Consider the following 19,068-nt stretch of genomic DNA (forward strand, 5'->3'; position numbering starts at 1 on the left):
TATGTTTCAATCAGATCATTTCTCATTCTTCTAAACTCTAGAGAGTATAGGCCCATTCTACTCAATCTCTTCTCATAGGACAACCCTCTCATCCCAGGAATCAGTCTAGTAAATCTTCGTTGCACCCGCTTTTGCCAAAGATGTGGTGGAAAATCGGGTGAACCCCAGCCTATTCTATCCCTAAGTGTTCACATATTCTCACAGAGCAGGTAAACCACGTCGAATGATAATATGAAATCAGTTTAGTTTTCTCATTGACGCTCACGACCAAGGAGTGTTGAATGACCGGCCGTCTTAGAGCGTAGGAGTGTTAGTCTTTTAAAACTCCTGATCCAAACTTACAAAAGTTGAGAATGAGAAGTAGAATTGAGTGGAGACTGGAGATTCAGAGGGCCTTACACAGTTTGGTCGGTTTAGTTACGACTACAATGCAATGCTGTCGTTCTTGTATTCTGGTGCTGAGCAGGGAAGGGCAAAGTTTTAATGAGGGCATCTCACCCGTGCCAACAGTAAGAGCTTCAGCAATGTCTCACTGCCCCAGACACTAGTTAAACCAAATTAGTTCATTTTGGCCCAATTTTATACCAGAGGTAGGTACCAAGGAATCTAAGTCATGGTCAGCATGGTCTCCTGGACCAGTCTCAATTGCCTAGAGAGAGCTGAGAGGAATTTTCCAGATTTTTGCCTGTAATTGGCCGTGGGTTTTTATCTGGTCTTTGCCTCTCTCAGGAGATCCCCTGGCTCCGGATGGGTGGGGAGTGTCTTAATCAAGATGCATGAGGCATTAAGACTGTACGGGACTGGCCGGATGGACCAGTTGGTCTTTTCCAGTCCGACATTTTTGTATGTTCATGGATTTTTAAAGGGTTGTTTTAGCCATACCGGGAAACTTCAGGTTCATTCCAGGAAACTCCACCGAGCATCTGACTAGTTGAGCACCAGATGTGTTTCAGAGTAGCAGCACTGAAGGGCCAACAGGTGAACGTTTTGTGGTGCGATCTATCAGGGTTAGACAGGTGCAATCAGTGGTGAGTTAATATCCTTGCGATTACCGCCACATCACTTCATGAATCTCCGTCCACTAATCTGCTCCAACATCCCGCTCGACATATTTGCAGATGCTGAAGGTTTAAATGGCCAAGGACCAGATCAGCACGATCTAATTGAATGGTGGAACAGGCTCGAGGGGCTGAATGGCCTCCTCCTGTTCCTATGTTCCCAACTGGAAAAAAAAATGTTAATTTTCCTTTTAAGCAAGTAAGCCATCAGAATGTGTTGTGTGTGGTGGTTGTGACTTTACATTTACCTGTGAATTAGGTGTGTCAGCATCACAAAGCAGTAATGACAGGAATTAATTGTTAAGGCCGACTCCCCTATAAACTAGCCTAGGCATTAGCTCTACCCAGTCTCACAATCCCAAATTTATGCAGACAAGTCACCCGGTAAACTGCCATACTCAGTAGAACGCGTTGTCAGGCCAAGGTACTTCCTCAGAAATTTGCTATATCTTTTCTGATTGGTCTGTCTGCTCAGATGGCTCCAGTTCCTGACCGATTTCCTGACGCCCATGAAGCCGCCATATCTTTTCTGGAAACTTCTCTTGCCCTCCGCAACTTTCCTAAAATCATGTTTCCCCTTCATAAACCCTCCATATTTTTTGGAAGCCAGTGGTTCTGGTTGGAAATCATAGGAATTCTGGTCTGATGGCATCTCTGTATCTTGTCGACTGTTGTCCACCTCATTTGTGGCCTCGGTTCCGTCATTGTAGATATCTTCTGTGCTGCCAATGGGTGACATGTTCTTCACGGTTTGGAGAGAGCCTCGAGCGTTTCCCGAGTTGAGTCTCCCATTGCTTCCAGCGATGCCAAAAGGCAGGCTTCTGGCTTGAGATGTGCTCACGTCTGGAGGTGACACTGGTGACGCAGAAGCGATTTTTCTGCAGTCCTCTGCAGAGGGTACAACTTTCCCTTCGCACTCTAGAACGCAGACCTAAAACGACAGGACAGGTTAATCAGCGATGGAGTGCGCTTCTGTTACTTTTCACTAAATAATTTGTTCTATCACTCCCCAAGAATGTCTGCATTCTTACACAGGAGGAGGCCACTCAGCTCCTTGGGCCTATTCTGCCATTCAGTGAAATCATGGCTGATCTGTATCTCAACTCTATTTACCCGCCTTTGTTCCATATCCCTTGATAACGTTACCTAACAAAAATCTATTGATCTCAGTATTTATTACTGAAAATACTAACATCAGGAGTATCCTACTGTAAATGCTAAGATATTGAAAGCATCTTTATTATTGTAAATATTAAGATATTAGGATGTTAATACTCTAAATGCTAAGGTATTGGAAGTGTTTTTACTGTTAATACTAAGGTATCAGAAGTGTGTTTATTCCTGTAAATATTGATATAAGGACATTCAGCCCCTCGAGCCTGTTCCACTATTCAATTAGATCATGACTGATCTGTACCTCAACTCCATTTTCTTGCTTTTTCTCCATATCCCTTGATACACTTACCGAACAAAAATCTATTATCATCAGTCTTGAAAATTCCAACCGACCCCCAGCATCCACAGCCTTTTGAGGGAGAATGTTCCAGATTTCCACTACCCTTTGTGTGAAAAAATGCTTTCTGATTTCACCCTTGAATGGCCTGGCTCTCATTTTAAGATTGTGCCCCTTTGTTCTGAATTCTCTCACCAGAGGAAATAGTTTTTCTCCATCTACCCTATCGAATCCTTTTTATCATTTTAAACACCTCAATCAGATCACCCCTCAATCTTCTAAACTCAAGTGAATACAAACCAAATGTATGCAACCTGGCCTCATAATTTAACCCTTTCAGCCCCGGTATGATTCTGGTGAATCTGCACTGTACCCGCTCCAAGGCCAATATATTCTTCCTGAGGTGCGGTGCCCAAAACTGAACACAGTCTCCAGATGGGGTCTGACCAAAGCTCTGTGACAGCGTTACTCTTTATTGGTGAGATGTCCGTGAACAATTCCAGATATGACTCTCAGGTAGAGCTGATCTTGCTCCCACCAATCAATGTGATGAGTTGTGTGATGTAGAGTGCCATACTTTTCATTCCGAACCTGAAATCCCAGTGACAATGATGCAGTCCCTGCTTCCTGCCATTGGTTGGTGCTGGTGTACTTTGTACAGCCCATTCTTGCTAACATGCTTTCTAATAGAAAGTATTTTCTTTACAGCAGCTCTGTGCACTGCCTGTTGAACTTTCTCCCTCCGCCTCGCATCCCTTCACTTGGAATGGTAGACAGCCTAGTAACCAGTAACCAGTGTGGTGTGGTGGGTGCTGACTCTCTGCATGTCTGCAAGAGGGAGCTGGGCTGGTTTTTGACTGGGGCAGAGATCGCACCATATAGAAGGTAAATGTCTTGGTCCATGTGATCTCCTGGACTAGTTTCAATCGCCTGAGGTTGGCGGGGGGAGGGGTCAGAGAGGAATTTTCTCCCCCAAATTGCCCTGGGGTTTTTATCTGTTTTTTTGCTTCTGCCAGGAGATTACATGGGGGTGGGGTGGGGGCAGGTATGTCCAGTCATGATTCTCCAGCCATCATTAGTTTGGGGCAAGCTTGGTGGACCGGCTGGTCTTTTCCTGCCCGTCATTTTCATAAACCAGAAACTTGCCGCTTGATTACCTCCTCTTCGGATGAAGGAGTTCCCCAGAGGGCTCCGTCAGTATATCTGGTGAATAGCTGAGCCACATGGGCCTGCGAGGTCCCTGGTGTGATCCCTGGCCCGTGCCCAGTATGCTGACCTCAGGGGAGTGCCCCGCTAGGGAAGGGGTGAAAGAATATGCTGCTGCTCCTGGTCACCGCCCAACGAGCCCTGCGGAAGCAGATGCAGATGGAGCTCGGCTGGGACTGGAGGCTGGGGACTGGGGCTGAGGGCTGGGACTGGGGACCGGGGACTGGGGACAGGGGACAAGGGACCGGGGAGTGGGAGCTGGGGCTGGGACTGAGGACTGGGATTGGGGGCCAGGGACTGGGTGTTGGGACTGGGGACTGGGGGCTGGGGACTGGGGACTGAGACTGGGGACTGGGGGTTGGGGACTGGGGTCCGGGGTCGGTGGCCGGGGTCTGGGGGCGGGTGTGTGGACTGGGATCTGGGTGCTGGGGACTGGGACTGGGGGCTGGGATGGTGGCTGGGGGCTGGGGGCCAAGGACCGGAGATTGGGGACTGGGGACCGTAGAGTGGGAGCTGGGGGCTGGGACTGAGGACTGGGACAGGGGGCTGGGACTGAGGACTGGGGGCTGGGACTGAGGACTGGGACAGGGGGCTGGGACTGAGGACTGGGGTCTGGGGTCAAGCGACTGGGGACCGGGGGCTGGGGACCAGGACTGGGGGCTGGAACTGGTGACTGGGGCTGGGGACTGGAGGCTGCGGGCTGGGGACCGGGTCTCAGGCAGCGATGCCTGTCCCCCATGGTTGATTGATCTGCTGACACTCACTATCATGAGTGATGGCCGCCTGCATGAGATACCATGCAACCACTGCACCTCAGCAGTGAATCGGTGCCTTCAGTGAAGACAAATGTAGGTCCTTTACAGTCAGAAATGGGGTAATTATAATGGGGAACAAAGAAATGGCAGAACAATTAAACACATACTTTTCTTCTGTCTTCACAAAGGAGGACGCAAATAACCTCCCAGAAATGTTAGGGAACCAAGGGTCTAGTGAAAGGGAGGAACTGAAGGAAACCAGTATTAGTAAAAGAATAGTGCTAGGGAAATTAATGGGGCTAAAGGCTGACAAATCCCCAGGGCCTGATAATCTACATCCCAGAGTACTAAAGGAAGTGGCCCTGGAAATAGTGGATGCATTGGTGATCATCTTCCAAAATTCTATAGACTCTGGAACAGTTCCTACAGATTGGAGGGTGGCAAATGTAACCCCACTATTTAAAAAAGGAGGGAGAGAAAAAACAGGGAATTACAGACCAGTTAGCCTAACATCAGTAGTGGGGAAAATGCTAGAGTCTATTATAAAAGATGTGATAACAGAACACTTGGAGGGCATTAACGGGATTGGACAAAGTCAGCATGGGTTTATGAAAGGGAAATCATGCTTAACAAATCTACTGGAGTTTTTGAGGATGTAACTTGTAGAATAGATCGGGGAGAACCAGTGGATGTGGTGTATTTGGATTTTCAGAAGGTTTTTGATAAGGTCCCACACAAGAGGTTAGTGTGCAAAAATAAAGCACATGGGATTGGGGGGAATATACTGGCATGGATTGAGAATTGGTTGACAGACAGGAAACAGAGAGTAGGAATAAACGGGTCTTTTTCTAGGTGGCAGGCAGTGACTAGTGGGGTACCGCAGGGATCAGTGCTTGGGCCCCAGCTATTCACAATATATATCAATGATTTGGATGAGGGAACTAAATGGAACATTTCCAAGTTTGCAGATGACACAAAGCTGGGGTGGAATGTGAGCTGTGAGGAGGATGCAAAGAGGCTCCAATGTGATTTAGACAAGTTGGGTGAGTGGGCAAGAAAATGGCAGATGCAGTATAACGTGGATAAATGTGAGGTTATCCACTTTGGTTGTAAAAACAGAAAGGCAGATTACTATCTGAATAGTGATAGATTGGGAAAAGGGGAGGTGCAACGAGACCTGGGTGTCCTTGTACACCAGTCGCTGAAAGCGAGCATTCAGGTGCAGCAAGCAGTTAGGAAGGCAAATGGTATGTTGGCCTTCATTGCAAGAGGATTTGAGAACAGGAGCAGGGATGTCTTACTGCAGTTAGACAGGGCCTTGGTGAGACCACATCTGGAGTATTGTGTGCAGATTTGGTCTCCTTATCTGAGGAAGGATGTCTTTGCCATGAAGGGGGTGCAATGAAGGTTTACCAGACTGATTCCTGGGATGGCAGGACTGACGTATGAGGAGAGATTGGGTCGACTAGGCCTATATTCACTAGAGTTTAGAAGAATGAGAGGTGATCTCATCGAAACATATAAAATTCTAACAGGACTAGACAGACTAGATGCAGGAGGATGTTCCCGATGGCTGGGGAGTCCAGAACCAGGGGTCACTGTCTCAGGATATGGGGTATGCCATTTAGAACCGAGATGAGGAGAAATTTCTTCACTCAGAGGGTGGTGAACCTGTGGCATTCTCTACACAGAAGGCAGTGGAGGCCAAGTCATTAGATGTATTCAAGAAGGAGATAGATGTAATTCTTAATGTTAATGGGATCAAGGGATATGAGGAAAAACCAGGAACAGGGTACTGAGTTAGACGATCAGCCATGATCATTTTGATTGGCAGAGCAGGCCTGAAGGGCCAAATGGCCTACTCTTGCTCCTATTTTCTATGTTTCTATGTTTCAGGAGAGGAAGGAAGAAACTGGCAAAGGAAGTAAAAGTGCAGAAGTGTTAAGATCTTCTTCTAAATTGTTGCACCACCCCTGACCCTGCTGACCCCATATTCGAGAAAAGGAGTAACACTGCCCTGTGCATCCATCCTCATGCAGGGTAAGACAGGTCCACAGTTGAAGAGGGGTGGGTTGGAACATGTTCTGAATGGGTTTAAGTCCAGAGACTTGAGCACATAATCCAGGCCGACCTTCCAGTCCAGTACAGAGGGAGTGCTGCGTTGTCGGAGGGTCAGTACTGAGGGAGTGCTGCACTGTCCGAGGGGAAGTACTGAGGGAGCGCTGCACTGTCCGAGGGGAAGTACTGAGGGAGCGCTGCACTGTCGGAGGGTCAGTACTGAGGGAGTGCTGCACTGTCGGAGGGTCAGTACTGAGGGAGTGCTGCACTGTTGGAGGGGCAGTACTGAGGGAGTGCTGCACTGTTGGAGGGGCAGTACTGAGGGAGCGCTGCACTCTCCGAGGGTCAGTACTGAGGGAGTGCTGCTCTGTCCGAGGGTCAGTACTGAGGGAGTGCTGCACTGTCGGAGGGTCAGTACTGAGGGAGTGCTGCACTGTCGGAGGGTCAGTACTGAGGGAGTGCTGCACTGTTGGAGGGGCAGTACTGAGGGAGTGCTGCACTGTTGGAGGGGCAGTACTGAGGGAGCGCTGCACTCTCCGAGGGTCAGTACTGAGGGAGTGCTGCTCTGTCCGAGGGTCAGTACTGAGGGAGTGCTGCACTGTCAGAGGGTCAGTACTGAGGGAGTAATGCACTGTCGGAGGGTCAGTACTGAGGGAGTAATGCACTGACAGAGGGTCAGTACTGAGGGAGTGCTGCACTGACAGAGGGTTAGTACTGAGGGAGCGCTGCACTGTCGGAGGGTCAGTACTGAGGGAGTGCTGCACTGTTCGAGGGTCAGTACTGAGGGAGCGCTGCACTGTCAGAGGGTCAGTACTGAGGGAGCGCTGCACTGTCGGAGGGTCAGTACTGAGGGAGCGCTGCACTGACAGAGGGTCAGTACTGAGGGAGCGCTGCACTGTCAGAGGGTCAGTACTGAGGGAGCGCTGCACTGTCGGAGGGTCAGTACTGAGGGAGCGCTGCACTGTCGGAGGGTCAGTACTGAGGGAGTGCTGCACTGTCGGAGGGTCAGTACTGAGGGAGCGCTGCACTGTCGGAGGGTCAGTACTGAGGGAGCGCTGCACTGTCGGAGGGGACATCTTTTGGATGAGACGTTAAACCGAAGCCCCGCCTGCCCCCTCAGGTGGACGTAAAAGATTCTGTAGCCACTATTGGAAGAAGACGGTGTTCTGGCAAAGGCTTAACTGATGAAGGCAGTGGCTGGCCCAGCCCAGGAGGGGTTGAGGGTCAATTACCTGATCTGTGCTGAGTTAGCTGGCCCTATTATAGATGGTGCTGCAACTGGCCTCAGTACCCCTGGTTAGACAGGGAGTGAGGCTTCCTGTGCCGGATCTATGACCAGCGACCCTTGCTGACAGTGCGTGAGGACCAGGCTTGGACCTGAAACCGCCTGCGTTCGATTAGCCTGTTGACATTCACTGTCGCGACTTATTCATGAAGAATAGCCACTCAGCAAAGTACAAAAGGTCCCTCTGGACCCCACATCCCAATAGGATCTGTTGCCTTCAGGAGGGAAAGAGGAGATATGAAAAATTGGGCAGCATTTTTTAAAAAATCAACCTAAACATTTTGGGAAACAAAACATGGCTGTATCTAACACAATGGTGAAGAGACATTGGATCAAACTGTGATCTACTGTCATAGAACTACATCAAATCTACAGCACAGAAACAGGCTGTTCAGCCCATCTGGTCTATGCCTGTGTTTATATTCCACACGAAATCCTCCCACTCTAATGACCTCTTCACACCCTGGCCCCATTTAAAAAAAAATTTTTTTATTCGTTCACGGGATGTGGGCGTCGCTGGCAAGGCCGGCATTTATTGCCCATCCCTAATTGCCCTTGAGAAGGTGGTGGTGAGCCGCCTTCTTGAACCGCTGCAGTCCGTGTGGTGACGGTTCTCCCACAGTGCTGTTAGGAAGGGAGTTCCAGGATTTTGACCCAGCAACAATGAAGGAACGGCGATATATTTCCAAGTCGGGATGGTGTGTGACTTGGAGGGGAACGTGCAGGTGGTGTTGTTCCCATGTGCCTGCTGCCCTTGTCCTTTTAGGTGGTAGAGGTCGTGGGTTTGGGAGGTACTCCCTCATGTATTCATCAAGCCTCCCCTTAAATCCTGCAATTCTCTCTGCTTCAACCACTCCACGTGGCAGTGAGTTCCACATCACCATTGACCAGAAACTTAACTGGACCAGCCACATAAATACTGTGGCTACGAGAGCAGGTCAGAGGCTGGGTATTCTGCGGTGAGTGACTCACCTCCTGACTCCCCAAAGCCTTTCCACCATCTACAAGGCACAAGTCAAGAGTGTGATGGCATACTTTCCACTTGCTTGGATGAGTGCAGCTCCAACAACAGTCAAGAAGCTCGACACCATCCAAGATAAAGCAGCCCGCTTGATTGGCACCCCATCCACCACCCTAAACTTTCACTCCCTTCACCACCGGCGCACAGTGGCTGCAGTGTGTACCATCCACAGGATGCACTGCAGCAACTCGCCAAGGCTTCTTCGACAGCACCTCCCAAACCCGCGACTTCTACCATCTAGAAGGACAAGAGCAGCAGGCACATGGGAACAACACCACCTGCACGTTCCCCTCCAAGTCACACACCATCCCGACTTGGAAATATATCGCCGTTCCTTCATTGTCGCTGGGTCAAAATCCTGGAACTCCCTTCCCAACAGCACTGTGGGAGAACCGTCACCACACGGTCTGCAGTGGTTCAAGAAGGTGGCTCACCACCACCTTCTCGAGGGCAATTAGGGATGGGCAATAAATGCTGGCCTCACCAGTGACGCCCACATCCCGTGAACGAATAAAAAAAAAAAATTCTCACCACTCTGTGTAAAGAAATCCCTCCTAAATTCTTTATTTGATCTGTTAGTGTCTATTGTATATTTATGCCCCCCCTCTTCTGGACTCACCTACAAGTGGAATCAGATTCTCCACATCTATCCTCTCCAATGCTACAGTTCCTTACAGAATGAATACCATTAGGGAAAACTGCTGACAAAGTCCCAGGGATGGGGGGGAAATCAAAACCAGGAAATATGTCAATTCCTCCAGAGAGCAGGAGGACAGTGGACAACTGTTTTGACTGGGCTATGGTGTAAGGCATAAAACAAAACAATCCTACAAATTGTTAATTAAAACCAGAACTCTTTGATAAAACTGGCGGGGATTCCTGCAGAAAGGAACACTTGTATTCACAGTGACGGAATTATTGGCAAAGAATGATGAATTCCTATAGGCTCAAGGCCTTTGATTTTATTGATTAACAAAGTGATGAAAAATGGCAGATACAAGACTGTGAGATGGAGACATGGTTTCTGAGACTCACCAGTATGTTGAAGTGTTGATGCGGATAGAGTAGTTTGTTACAGGTGAGGCACTCAGCCTGGCAGTCCCCCTGACAACAAAAAACCAGGGAGCAGAGCAGTACGAGAGACAGGAGAGAGATCTTCATAGTGGTTCAGTTAGGATAGGCTACAAAAGAAAAAGATACATTATTCATTCACATTAACCCTCAGCTTCATTTAGGTGATCTTCAAACTCCCCTTCAAAATGTTCAACACCCGCTAACTGAATCACAGGTATAGAACGAATAAAACACTGAGCTTTCTATAACTGAAACACAGACATAGAACAAATAAAACACTGAGCTTTCTATAACTGAAACAGGTATAGAACGAATAAAACACTGAGCTTTCTATAATTGAAACACAGGTATAGAACGAATAAAACACTGAGCTTTCTATAATTGAAACACAGGTATAGAACAAATAAAACACTGAGCTTTCTATAACTGAAACACAGGTATAGAACAAATAAAACACTGAGCTTTCTATAATTGAAACTCAGATATAGAACGAATAAAACACTGAGCTTTCTATAACAAACACAGATATCGAACCAATAAAACACTCAGCTTTCTTTTACGTCCAATTCTTCTGAGGGCACCAAATGTTTACTCTTATATTTCTCTGCAAATTTCTGTTCATTTTCTTTATGAAACCCCTGAACATATTGGAATATAGGATAGTACACAAGTGTCAACTGATGGGTGATAAAAAAAAGTCCTCAGTTTTATTTCTTTAAAAAATGTGTGAATAATGAAAGGCAAGATCTATTTATATAGTGACTTATCACGTCTGAAAAGACTCCACATCAATTGTACTACTGTGACTTTAGGTACTAGATCCCACAAACACAGTGAGATGAATGCCCAGTTCATCTATTTTAGCTAAGGCTAAATGTTGGCTGGAGAATTCTCTATTCTTCAAATAGTGCAGTAGCATTCAGCTGAACAGGAAGACAAGCTCTCAGTTTAACACCTCCAACAACGCAGCACTCCCTCAGAACCATACTGGAGTCTCAGCCAACATTATGTGCTTAGGTCAAGGCTGGAGCTTTTACTCATAACCCTTTAGTTAGGACAGAAAAGTGCTACCCACTGTTAAATGCAGCAAGTGTATGCAACTATATTTGGTTGGAGCTTACTAGACTGGTTGAGGGAAAAATATTGACAGGACACCGGGGAGAACTTCCCTGCTCTTCTTCCAAGAATGCCATGGTATATTTTACATTCAGCTGAACAGGGAGATGGGGCCTTAGTTTAAAGTCTCATCTGAAAGACGGCACTCCCTCAGTACTGCATTGAAGTGTCAGCCTGGATTATTTGCTCAAGTCTCTGGAGTGGGACTTGAACCCACGGCTATAATCCATTGGAATCACACATTGTGGCCGTTAATATGCTCCATAGGGGTTTGGGATATGAAAAGTAAACAACAAGTGTTGAAATTAACCCTGTAGATATTGAGCTGCTTTAAAACCTTTTGAGGTTCAAAAAATAAGTTCTAGTGACTGAGGTTTGGACCCAGCTCCGCCATGTGTCCCCCCTGTATCACAGTAAGAGCTCTGTCCTACATGGTTACATGGTGTGATGATGTGGACAGATATTTTGCACCTTTAATAACCTCTGAGCTCATTTCAATGTTTTTATTTCCCCAAATGGCCTTGTTATTTTATGCCGCTTGTGAATTGTTTCGTGTTTTGGAGATCTGGTTAGGGGCGATGTCAAATATCCTGCTGTAAATATCACAAGGCAAGCGAATCTGCAGGATGATGCCTCCGGCACTGCCAGCCTTACCTTTATGAGAGGTTATCACTGTGAAATGCCTGCTGTACGTTAATGATGAATGTAATGGCCTCAGCCTTAGCATAAAACAAGAGGACTTCCAGCCTGAAGGACATTTCCAATAAGACTGTTGGCTAAAAGCCAAATCAATGGAGCGGGAGCCCATTTTCATCAGTGTACAATCTTTCAAATTGTTACTAGTCGATCAGTGGCAGTTTGTCCAAGCGATTACTGCAGTAGAATTAATAATCTCGTTGTTAAGATCCACTTTCCATGTGCAATGTGCCATCTGTTTGCATGTAGCACTAGATTCACTTGTGAAAACATACTGTGGGTTAGGGTACCCTTGTCCAGCTTCCACCACTCCCACCCATCATCGCTCACAAGTATCTAATCCAATAATAGGAACAGGAGGAGGCCATTCAGCTCCTCGAGCCTGTTCCGCCATTCTATTATGGTGTTAATGGTATGAGGTATCAGCCATGGCTCAGTGGGTATCACTCTCACCTCTGAGTCAGAGGTTGTGGGTTCAAGTCCTGCTTGAGAGACTTGAGCACAAATTCCAGGCTGAGACTCCCGGTGCAGTACTGAGGGAGTGCTGCACTGCCAGAGGTGCCGTCTTTCGGATGAGACATTAAACCGGATGTAAAAGATCCCATGGGCACTATTTTGTAGAAGAGCAGGTGAGTTCTCCCCATGTCCTGAACCAATATTTATCCCTCAACCAGCATCATTACAATAGAGTATCCAGTCACTATCATATTGTTGTTTGTGGGATCTTGCTGTGCGCAAATTGGCTGTAATGCATTTCCTACATTACAAAAGTAACTACACTTCAAAAGTACTTCATTGGCTGTAAAGCGCTTTGGGCCATCCTGAGGTTGTGAAAGGCGCTATATAAATGGAAGTCTTTTTATTAGATCAGGGCTATCTGTACCTCAATCCAAATTACCCTCCTTTGCAAAATAGCCCTTGATGCCCTTGGCTTACAAAAATCTATCGATCTCAGTCTTGAAAACATCAATTGACCCAGCATCCACGGTGTTTTGGTGGAGAGAGTTCCAGATTGCCACTGCCCTTTGTGTGAAAAAGTGCTTCCTGATTTCACTCCTGAATGGCCGAGCTCTAATTTTAAGATTACGTCCCCTTGTTCTGGATTCCCCTACCAGACAAAATAGTTTCTCTGTATCTACTCGATCGAATCCATATATCACTTTAAACACCTCAATTAGATTCCCTCAACCTTCTAAACTCAAGAAAAGAAGCTAAGTTTATGCAACAGGTCCTCATAATTTAACCCTTTAAGCCCTGGTTTCAGCAATAATACCAACAGACTCATTCTATCGATATATGTATCAATGAATCTTGTCTAAGTAAAATACCCAGTAATTCACCAACATGGAATCTAAAAAACATAAAACATGCCCATCAGTTGAAATAGTAATTACAAGAGTGAGGGTCACAAAAGGAAAGAATATTTTCCTATCTGGGGCTCACGACCCTTGCTTGTGGCTCCCAGAACTGTATCTGAATCTCTGGTTCTCTGTGTTTCTACTTCTCCCCTTTACAACAACATCTACAACTCGTATTTAGACAGGTGGAAGCAAAAACGGATACTGAACCAAAGCGGGAGAGCTGAGGAGAGCTGACCAATATTTAACTGCACAAAACAAGGTGTAAACTTGTTGAAAAGGCAAACAGTTCTTGATATGAGCTTTCTACCAACTCCTTTTTATCCTTTGTATCTCATCTCTATATCCAGCTTTGATTCTTCATTCTTCAGTGTGGTTGTCTATTTTTCACACCTGTGCTTTCTTTCTATCTCCTCTCTCTCCCAGTTATCTGCACTAGCTCCTCCTGAATGTGCTGGGGGTGAGGGTCTGTGGGTAGTGTTCCTCCCGTACTGCTTCCCAGCAGGAGCCTGGTCGGAACTGTCAGGTCCATGGGAGCATTACAGCGGAACTGGACCCGCAGTGTCCACACACAGACATAGACACAGATACCCACACACAGACACACACAGACATACAGATACACAAACACAGACAGACCCAGACCCAGAGGGGGCACTGAGACGCAGCAGGGGACTCTGGTTAACTTTTGCATTCTCCTCCTTAGCACAGAGACCTGCAATACTTCCCTCAGCACAGAGCAGCGATCAAACCTAGGATCCCGCTCCTGGGACTCGGTACCAGACTCCATAACCATTTACCCACTGAATCGACGCCTCGCTTCTTCACTTAGAGACTCATCACTCAACCGAGCTTGGGTTCGGTTGGGAATCAATCGCTCTCCGAGTCCCACTGCCTCGCTCATTCCTTCACCCTGGCAGATCCCCTCCCTCAGCCTCCCCTCCCTCACAGCCTCCCCTCCCTCAGTCTCCTCTCTCTCACAGCCTCCCCTCCCTCACAGCCTCCCCTCCCTCACAGCCTCCCCTCCTTCAGCCTCCTCTCCCTCACAGCCTCCCCTCCCTCAGCCTCCTCTCCCTCACAGCCTCCCCTCCCTCAGCCTCCCCTCCCTTACAGCCTCCCCTCCCTCAGCCTCCTCTCCCTCACAGCCTCCCCTCCCTCAGCCTCCTCTCCCTCACAGCCTCCCCTCCCTCAGCCTCCCCTCCCTTACAGCCTCCCCTCCCTCAGCCTCCTCTCCCTCACAGCCTCCCCTCCCTCAGCCTCCTCTCCCTCACAGCCTCCCCTCCCGTACAGCCTCCCCTCCTTCAGCCTCCTCTCCCTCACAGCCTCCCCCCCTCAGCCTCCTCTCCCTCACTGCCTCCCCCCCCACCCCCCTCAGCCTCCTCTTCCTCACTGCCTCCCCCCACCCCCCTCAGCCTCCTCTTCCTCACTGCCTCCCCCCCACCCCCCTCAGCCTCCTTTCCCTCACTGCCTCCCCTCTCTGAGCTCGGGATCTCCCAGGATCTCCTGACGTACAAGAAAGTGAAGGAAGGCAGAGTGAAACTGACAGCAAAGCGCCTGTTCTTCCCCCTCCCGGGCGCCGGCTCCAACTCGGGGTGAACAGTCCGGGAGCCGAGATGGTCTTCTCGGGGACCGAGGGAGAGGGGAGCGAGGAAGAGAGGACAAAACCCGAGGGAGACATGGAAACTTGAGGGGAGGGTGCAGGAACTGGAGAGAGTGGGAGTGGGCGGCGGGGACACTGCTTTCTAGTAAATGAAAAGAAACAGTGAAGTCATAGATTGCTGGGGAAAAGAAATTGGGAAATTAAACAGGACAAGTCAGAAGGAAAGAGTGAGAATAAAACCAGATTTAACAGGGAGTTTCACGTATCAATAATCAAGTCATAAACCTCATGGGCTGACCGCAAAGAGAAAGGAAACAAATAAATACTTAACTGGACCAAGAAGGAAACAAAATTAGTAGAAAGAGACTAGAGATGGTGAGAAGGAGAGAAGCAGGGACAGCGAGAGCAATGGGGAGATAGGTGGTCAAAAACCGAAGGAACCGGAGCACAGCGGGAAGTTAGAGGGAGCCCGGGCCACAGACAGAGAGAGAGGAATAAAGTTTAAAGCGAGCACCGGGTGTTAACGGGTAACTGAGCGGCGAACTAGGGTGAGATGGAGAATTGAGAGCACATCTCCTACCTGAGACTGTCCCGGCAGTGACTGGGTAGCTGGTGCGAGTTGTACTCCTTCACTCACAAACATACACGGCAGGTTGCACCGTCCCCCCAATCCTGATGCAGGTTGTGTGGTTTAACACTGCCCGTGTGTCTCACTCCCCCCTCTGATATACCCTGACTGGACAGACCGACCAGAGTCAGCAGGCGAAGAGCACACCCCTTCCAGGAATAGATGCATTTAGACAGCAGCTTCCTGGAACCCCTCACACTCACTCACTGATACAATGACACTCAATCACTAAACCCCTGAGTCACTCAGTCACTGACCCCTGAGAGTCACTCAGTCACTAACTCCCGGCAGTCACTAACACTTCACTGAGTCACTAACATGTCACTCAGTCATTAACACTTCACTCAGTCACTAACCCCCGACAGTCACTAACATTTCACTCAGTCACTAACCCCGACAGTCACTAACACTTCATTCAGTCACTAACCCCCGACAGTCACTAACATGTCACTCAGTCATTAACACTTCACTCAGTCACTAACCCCCGACAGTCACTAACATTTCACTCAGTCACTAACCCCCGACAGTCACTAACATTTCACTCAGTCACTAACCCCCGACAGTCACTAACACTTCACTCAGTCACTAACCCCCGACAGTCACTAACACTTCACTCAGTCACTAACCCCCGACAGTCACTAACACTTCACTCAGTCACTAACTCCCGACAGTCACTAACAACTTCACACAGTCACTAACCCCGACAGTCACTAACACTTCACTCAGTCACTAACCCCCGACAGTCACTAACACTTCACACAGTCACTAACACTTCACTCAGTCACTAACCCCGACAGTCACTAACACTTCACTCAGTCACTAACCCCCGACAGTCACTAACACTTCACACAGTCACTAACACTTCACTCAGTCACTAACCCCGACAGTCACTAACACTTCACTCAGTCACTAACCCCCGACAGTCACTAACACTTCATTTAGTCACTAACACGTCACTCAGTCATTAAACCCCGACAGTCACTAACACTTCACTCAGTCACTAACACTTCACTCAGTCATTAACCCCCGACAGTCCTCAGGAGTTCCTCAGGGCAGTGTCCTAGGCCCAACCATTTTCGGCTGCTTCATCAATGACCTTCCCTCCATCATAAGGTCAGAAATGGGGATGTTCGCTGATGATTGCACAGTGTTCAGTTCCATTCACAACCCCTCAGATAATGAAGCAGTCCGTGCCCACATGCAGCACGACCTGGACAACATCCAGGCTTAGGCTGATAAGTGGCAAGTAACATTCGCGCCAGATAAGTGCCTGATAATGACCATCTCCAACAAGAGAGCGTCTAACCACCTCCCCTTGACATTCAACGGCATTACCATCGCCGATACCCCTACAATCAACATCCTGGGTGTCACCATTGACCAGAAACTTAACTGGACCAGCCACATAAATACTGTGGCTAAATGAGGAGGTCAGAGGCTGGGTATTCTGCAGCGAGTGACTCACCTCCTGATTCCCCAAAGCCTTTCCTCCATCTACAAGGCACAAGTCAGGAGTGTGATGGAATACTCTCCACTTGCCTGGATGAGTGCAACTCCAACAACACTCAAGAAGCTCGACACCATCCAGGACAAAGCAGCCCGCTTGATTGGCACCCCATCCACACCCTAAACATTCACTCCCTTCACCACCGGCACACAGTGGCTGCAGTGTGTACCATCCACAGGATGCACTGCAGCAACTCGCCAAGGCTTCTTCGACAGCACCTCCCAAACCCGCGACCTCTACCACCTAGAAGGACAAGAGCAGCAGGCACATGGGAACAACACCACCTGGACATTCCCCTCCAAGTCACACACCATCCCGACTTGGAAATATATCGCCGTTCCTTCATCGTCGCTGGGTCAAAATCCTGGAACTCCCTTCCTAACAGCACTGTGGGAGAACCTTCACCACACGGACTGCAGCGATTCAAGAAGGCGGCTCAGGACCACCTTCTCAAGGGCAATTAGAGATTGGCAATAAATGCCGGCCTCGCCAGCGACGCCCACATCCCATGAACAAATAAAAAAAAGTCACTAACACTTCACTCAGTCACTAACCCTCGACAGTCACTAACACGTCACCCAAGTCACTAACACGTCACTCAGTCACTAACACTTCATTCAGTCACTAACACTTTACTCAGTCACTAACCCCCGACAGTCACTAACACGTCACTCAGTCACTAACCCTCGACAGTCACTCACACGTCATTCAGTCACTAACACGTCACTCAGTCACTAACCCCCAACAGTCACTAATACTTCACTCAGTCACTAACCCTCGACAGTCACTAACACGTCACTCAGTCACTAACCCCCAACAGTCACTAACACGTCACTCAGTCACTAACCCTCAACAGTCACTAACACGTCATTCAGTCACTAAACCCTGACAGTCACTAACGCTTCACTCAGTCACTAAACCCTGACAGTCACTAACGCTTCACTCAGTCACTAACCCCCAACAATCACTAACACATCACTCAGTCACTGACATGTCACTCAGTCTCTAACCCTGGACAGTTACTAACACATCACTGAATAGGAATCTGGTAAATTGTGAAGTTAATTCTCAGTAATTAGGATTGGGAGGGAGCAGCCCGATGAGCAGGGTCAGTGCAGAAGTGTGAGGTTATCCAGTTTGGATTCAAGAAAGACAATTTGGAATATTTTCTTAATGGTGAGAGACTAGGAGCTGTGGGGGAGCAAAGAGATTTTGGTTTCCAAAAGTGATCAAAAAGGCTAACGAAATGTTGGCCTTTATCTCAAGGGGGCTGAAATACAAAGGGGTGAAAGTTATGTTACGGCTGTACAGAGCTCTGATCAGACCCCATCTGGAGCTACTGGGGCCGATTTTCGGATGGCCGAGCAGGTGCGTTGGGGGCAGGGAGGGTCCTAAAATGGCAGAATCCCGGAGCGGGTTCGGAGCCCAGCTGACATGTCACTCATCGCTCCAACCCGCTGACCTCCGGGTTCCGCAGTGATGCGTTCGGGTGTGCGCGCAGCTCTCGAATGCGGGACTCCCACCGGCAATTAAAGCCAGCAGGGTGCTGCTTTAGATAGTTAGGTAGATAGTTGAGGTACTTGAGAGACCTCATTGAGTGGAGATTGTGGCAGGGGTGCAATTTTGAAGGATCCTCAGTGTGTTTCCCGTGCTGTGGGAAACACTCCCTGTTGGAGCAGATGTGTTTCAGCCAGCAGCCAGTGGGAGATACAAATGATTATTTGACAGGTGGGGGGAATACCTCATTTATTGCAGCAGGGCACTCTGTCACTTCAGACAAAGTTTTGGCTGCAACACCTTTGTCTTTCCACTCAAAATTCTTAATTTATACCCTAAACTCTGCTGTGCAAACACATTTAATTACTTTGCGGACCCCCTCAAACGCACACCGTCAGGATTGGGGGGCACTAACATAGCTGCATTCATCACTTCATCTGAGGACGAGCAACATCACCAGCCTCGCAGGCACGGCGTCCACCTCCGCCATGTGGAGCTCTCCACACAGTGCTGCGCCACAACAGCACAGAGGGCGACAACAGAGAAAGCGACGTTGCTGAGGCACTACTGCCACAGGTACTACAGACCGAGGCTCAGCTTCCTGGATCTCTCTGAGGAGCAGTGCATACAGAGGCTCAGAGTCAGTCGCCAGGTAGTTGCGGACATCTGCAGCCTCCTTCATGCAGAGCTGCTCCCGGCTGGCCCGAGCAGCATCTTCTTACCTGTCGCTGTCAAAGTCACCACTGCCCTTAACTT

The 19,068-nt window shown here is 48.5% G+C and overlaps 1 protein-coding gene across 1 annotated transcript; it reads right to left on the reverse strand.

The window, feature by feature from the left end:
• Nucleotides 1–707: 707 nt before the first annotated feature.
• pnocb (prepronociceptin b) lies at nt 708–15,347 on the reverse strand. Its single transcript, XM_067983733.1, has 3 exons — nt 15,261–15,347; nt 9,872–10,017; nt 708–1,989 (listed from the first exon to the last, which is right to left on the reverse strand). The coding sequence occupies exons 2-3, from the start codon at nt 9,995–9,997 to the stop codon at nt 1,423–1,425; spliced, it is 693 nt and encodes a 230-aa protein (XP_067839834.1). The 5' UTR covers nt 9,998–10,017; nt 15,261–15,347; the 3' UTR covers nt 708–1,422.
• Between the last annotated feature and the right edge of the window lie 3,721 nt (nt 15,348–19,068).

This window comes from Heptranchias perlo, chromosome 5 (genome assembly GCF_035084215.1).
Source record: "Heptranchias perlo isolate sHepPer1 chromosome 5, sHepPer1.hap1, whole genome shotgun sequence".
NCBI classification, from domain to species: domain Eukaryota; kingdom Metazoa; phylum Chordata; class Chondrichthyes; order Hexanchiformes; family Hexanchidae; genus Heptranchias; species Heptranchias perlo.

What these genes read in the sequence shown, in the direction of transcription:
- pnocb (XM_067983733.1), bottom strand. Translation starts at nt 9,997, where the DNA reads ATGAAGATCTCTCTCCTGTCTCTCGTACTGCTCTGCTCCCTGGTTTTT. An exon ending in ATCAACACTTCAACATACTG is followed by an intron (nt 1,990 to 9,871) that starts GTGAGTCTCAGA and finishes CTGTCGTTTTAG; the next exon opens with GTCTGCGTTCTAGAGTGCGA.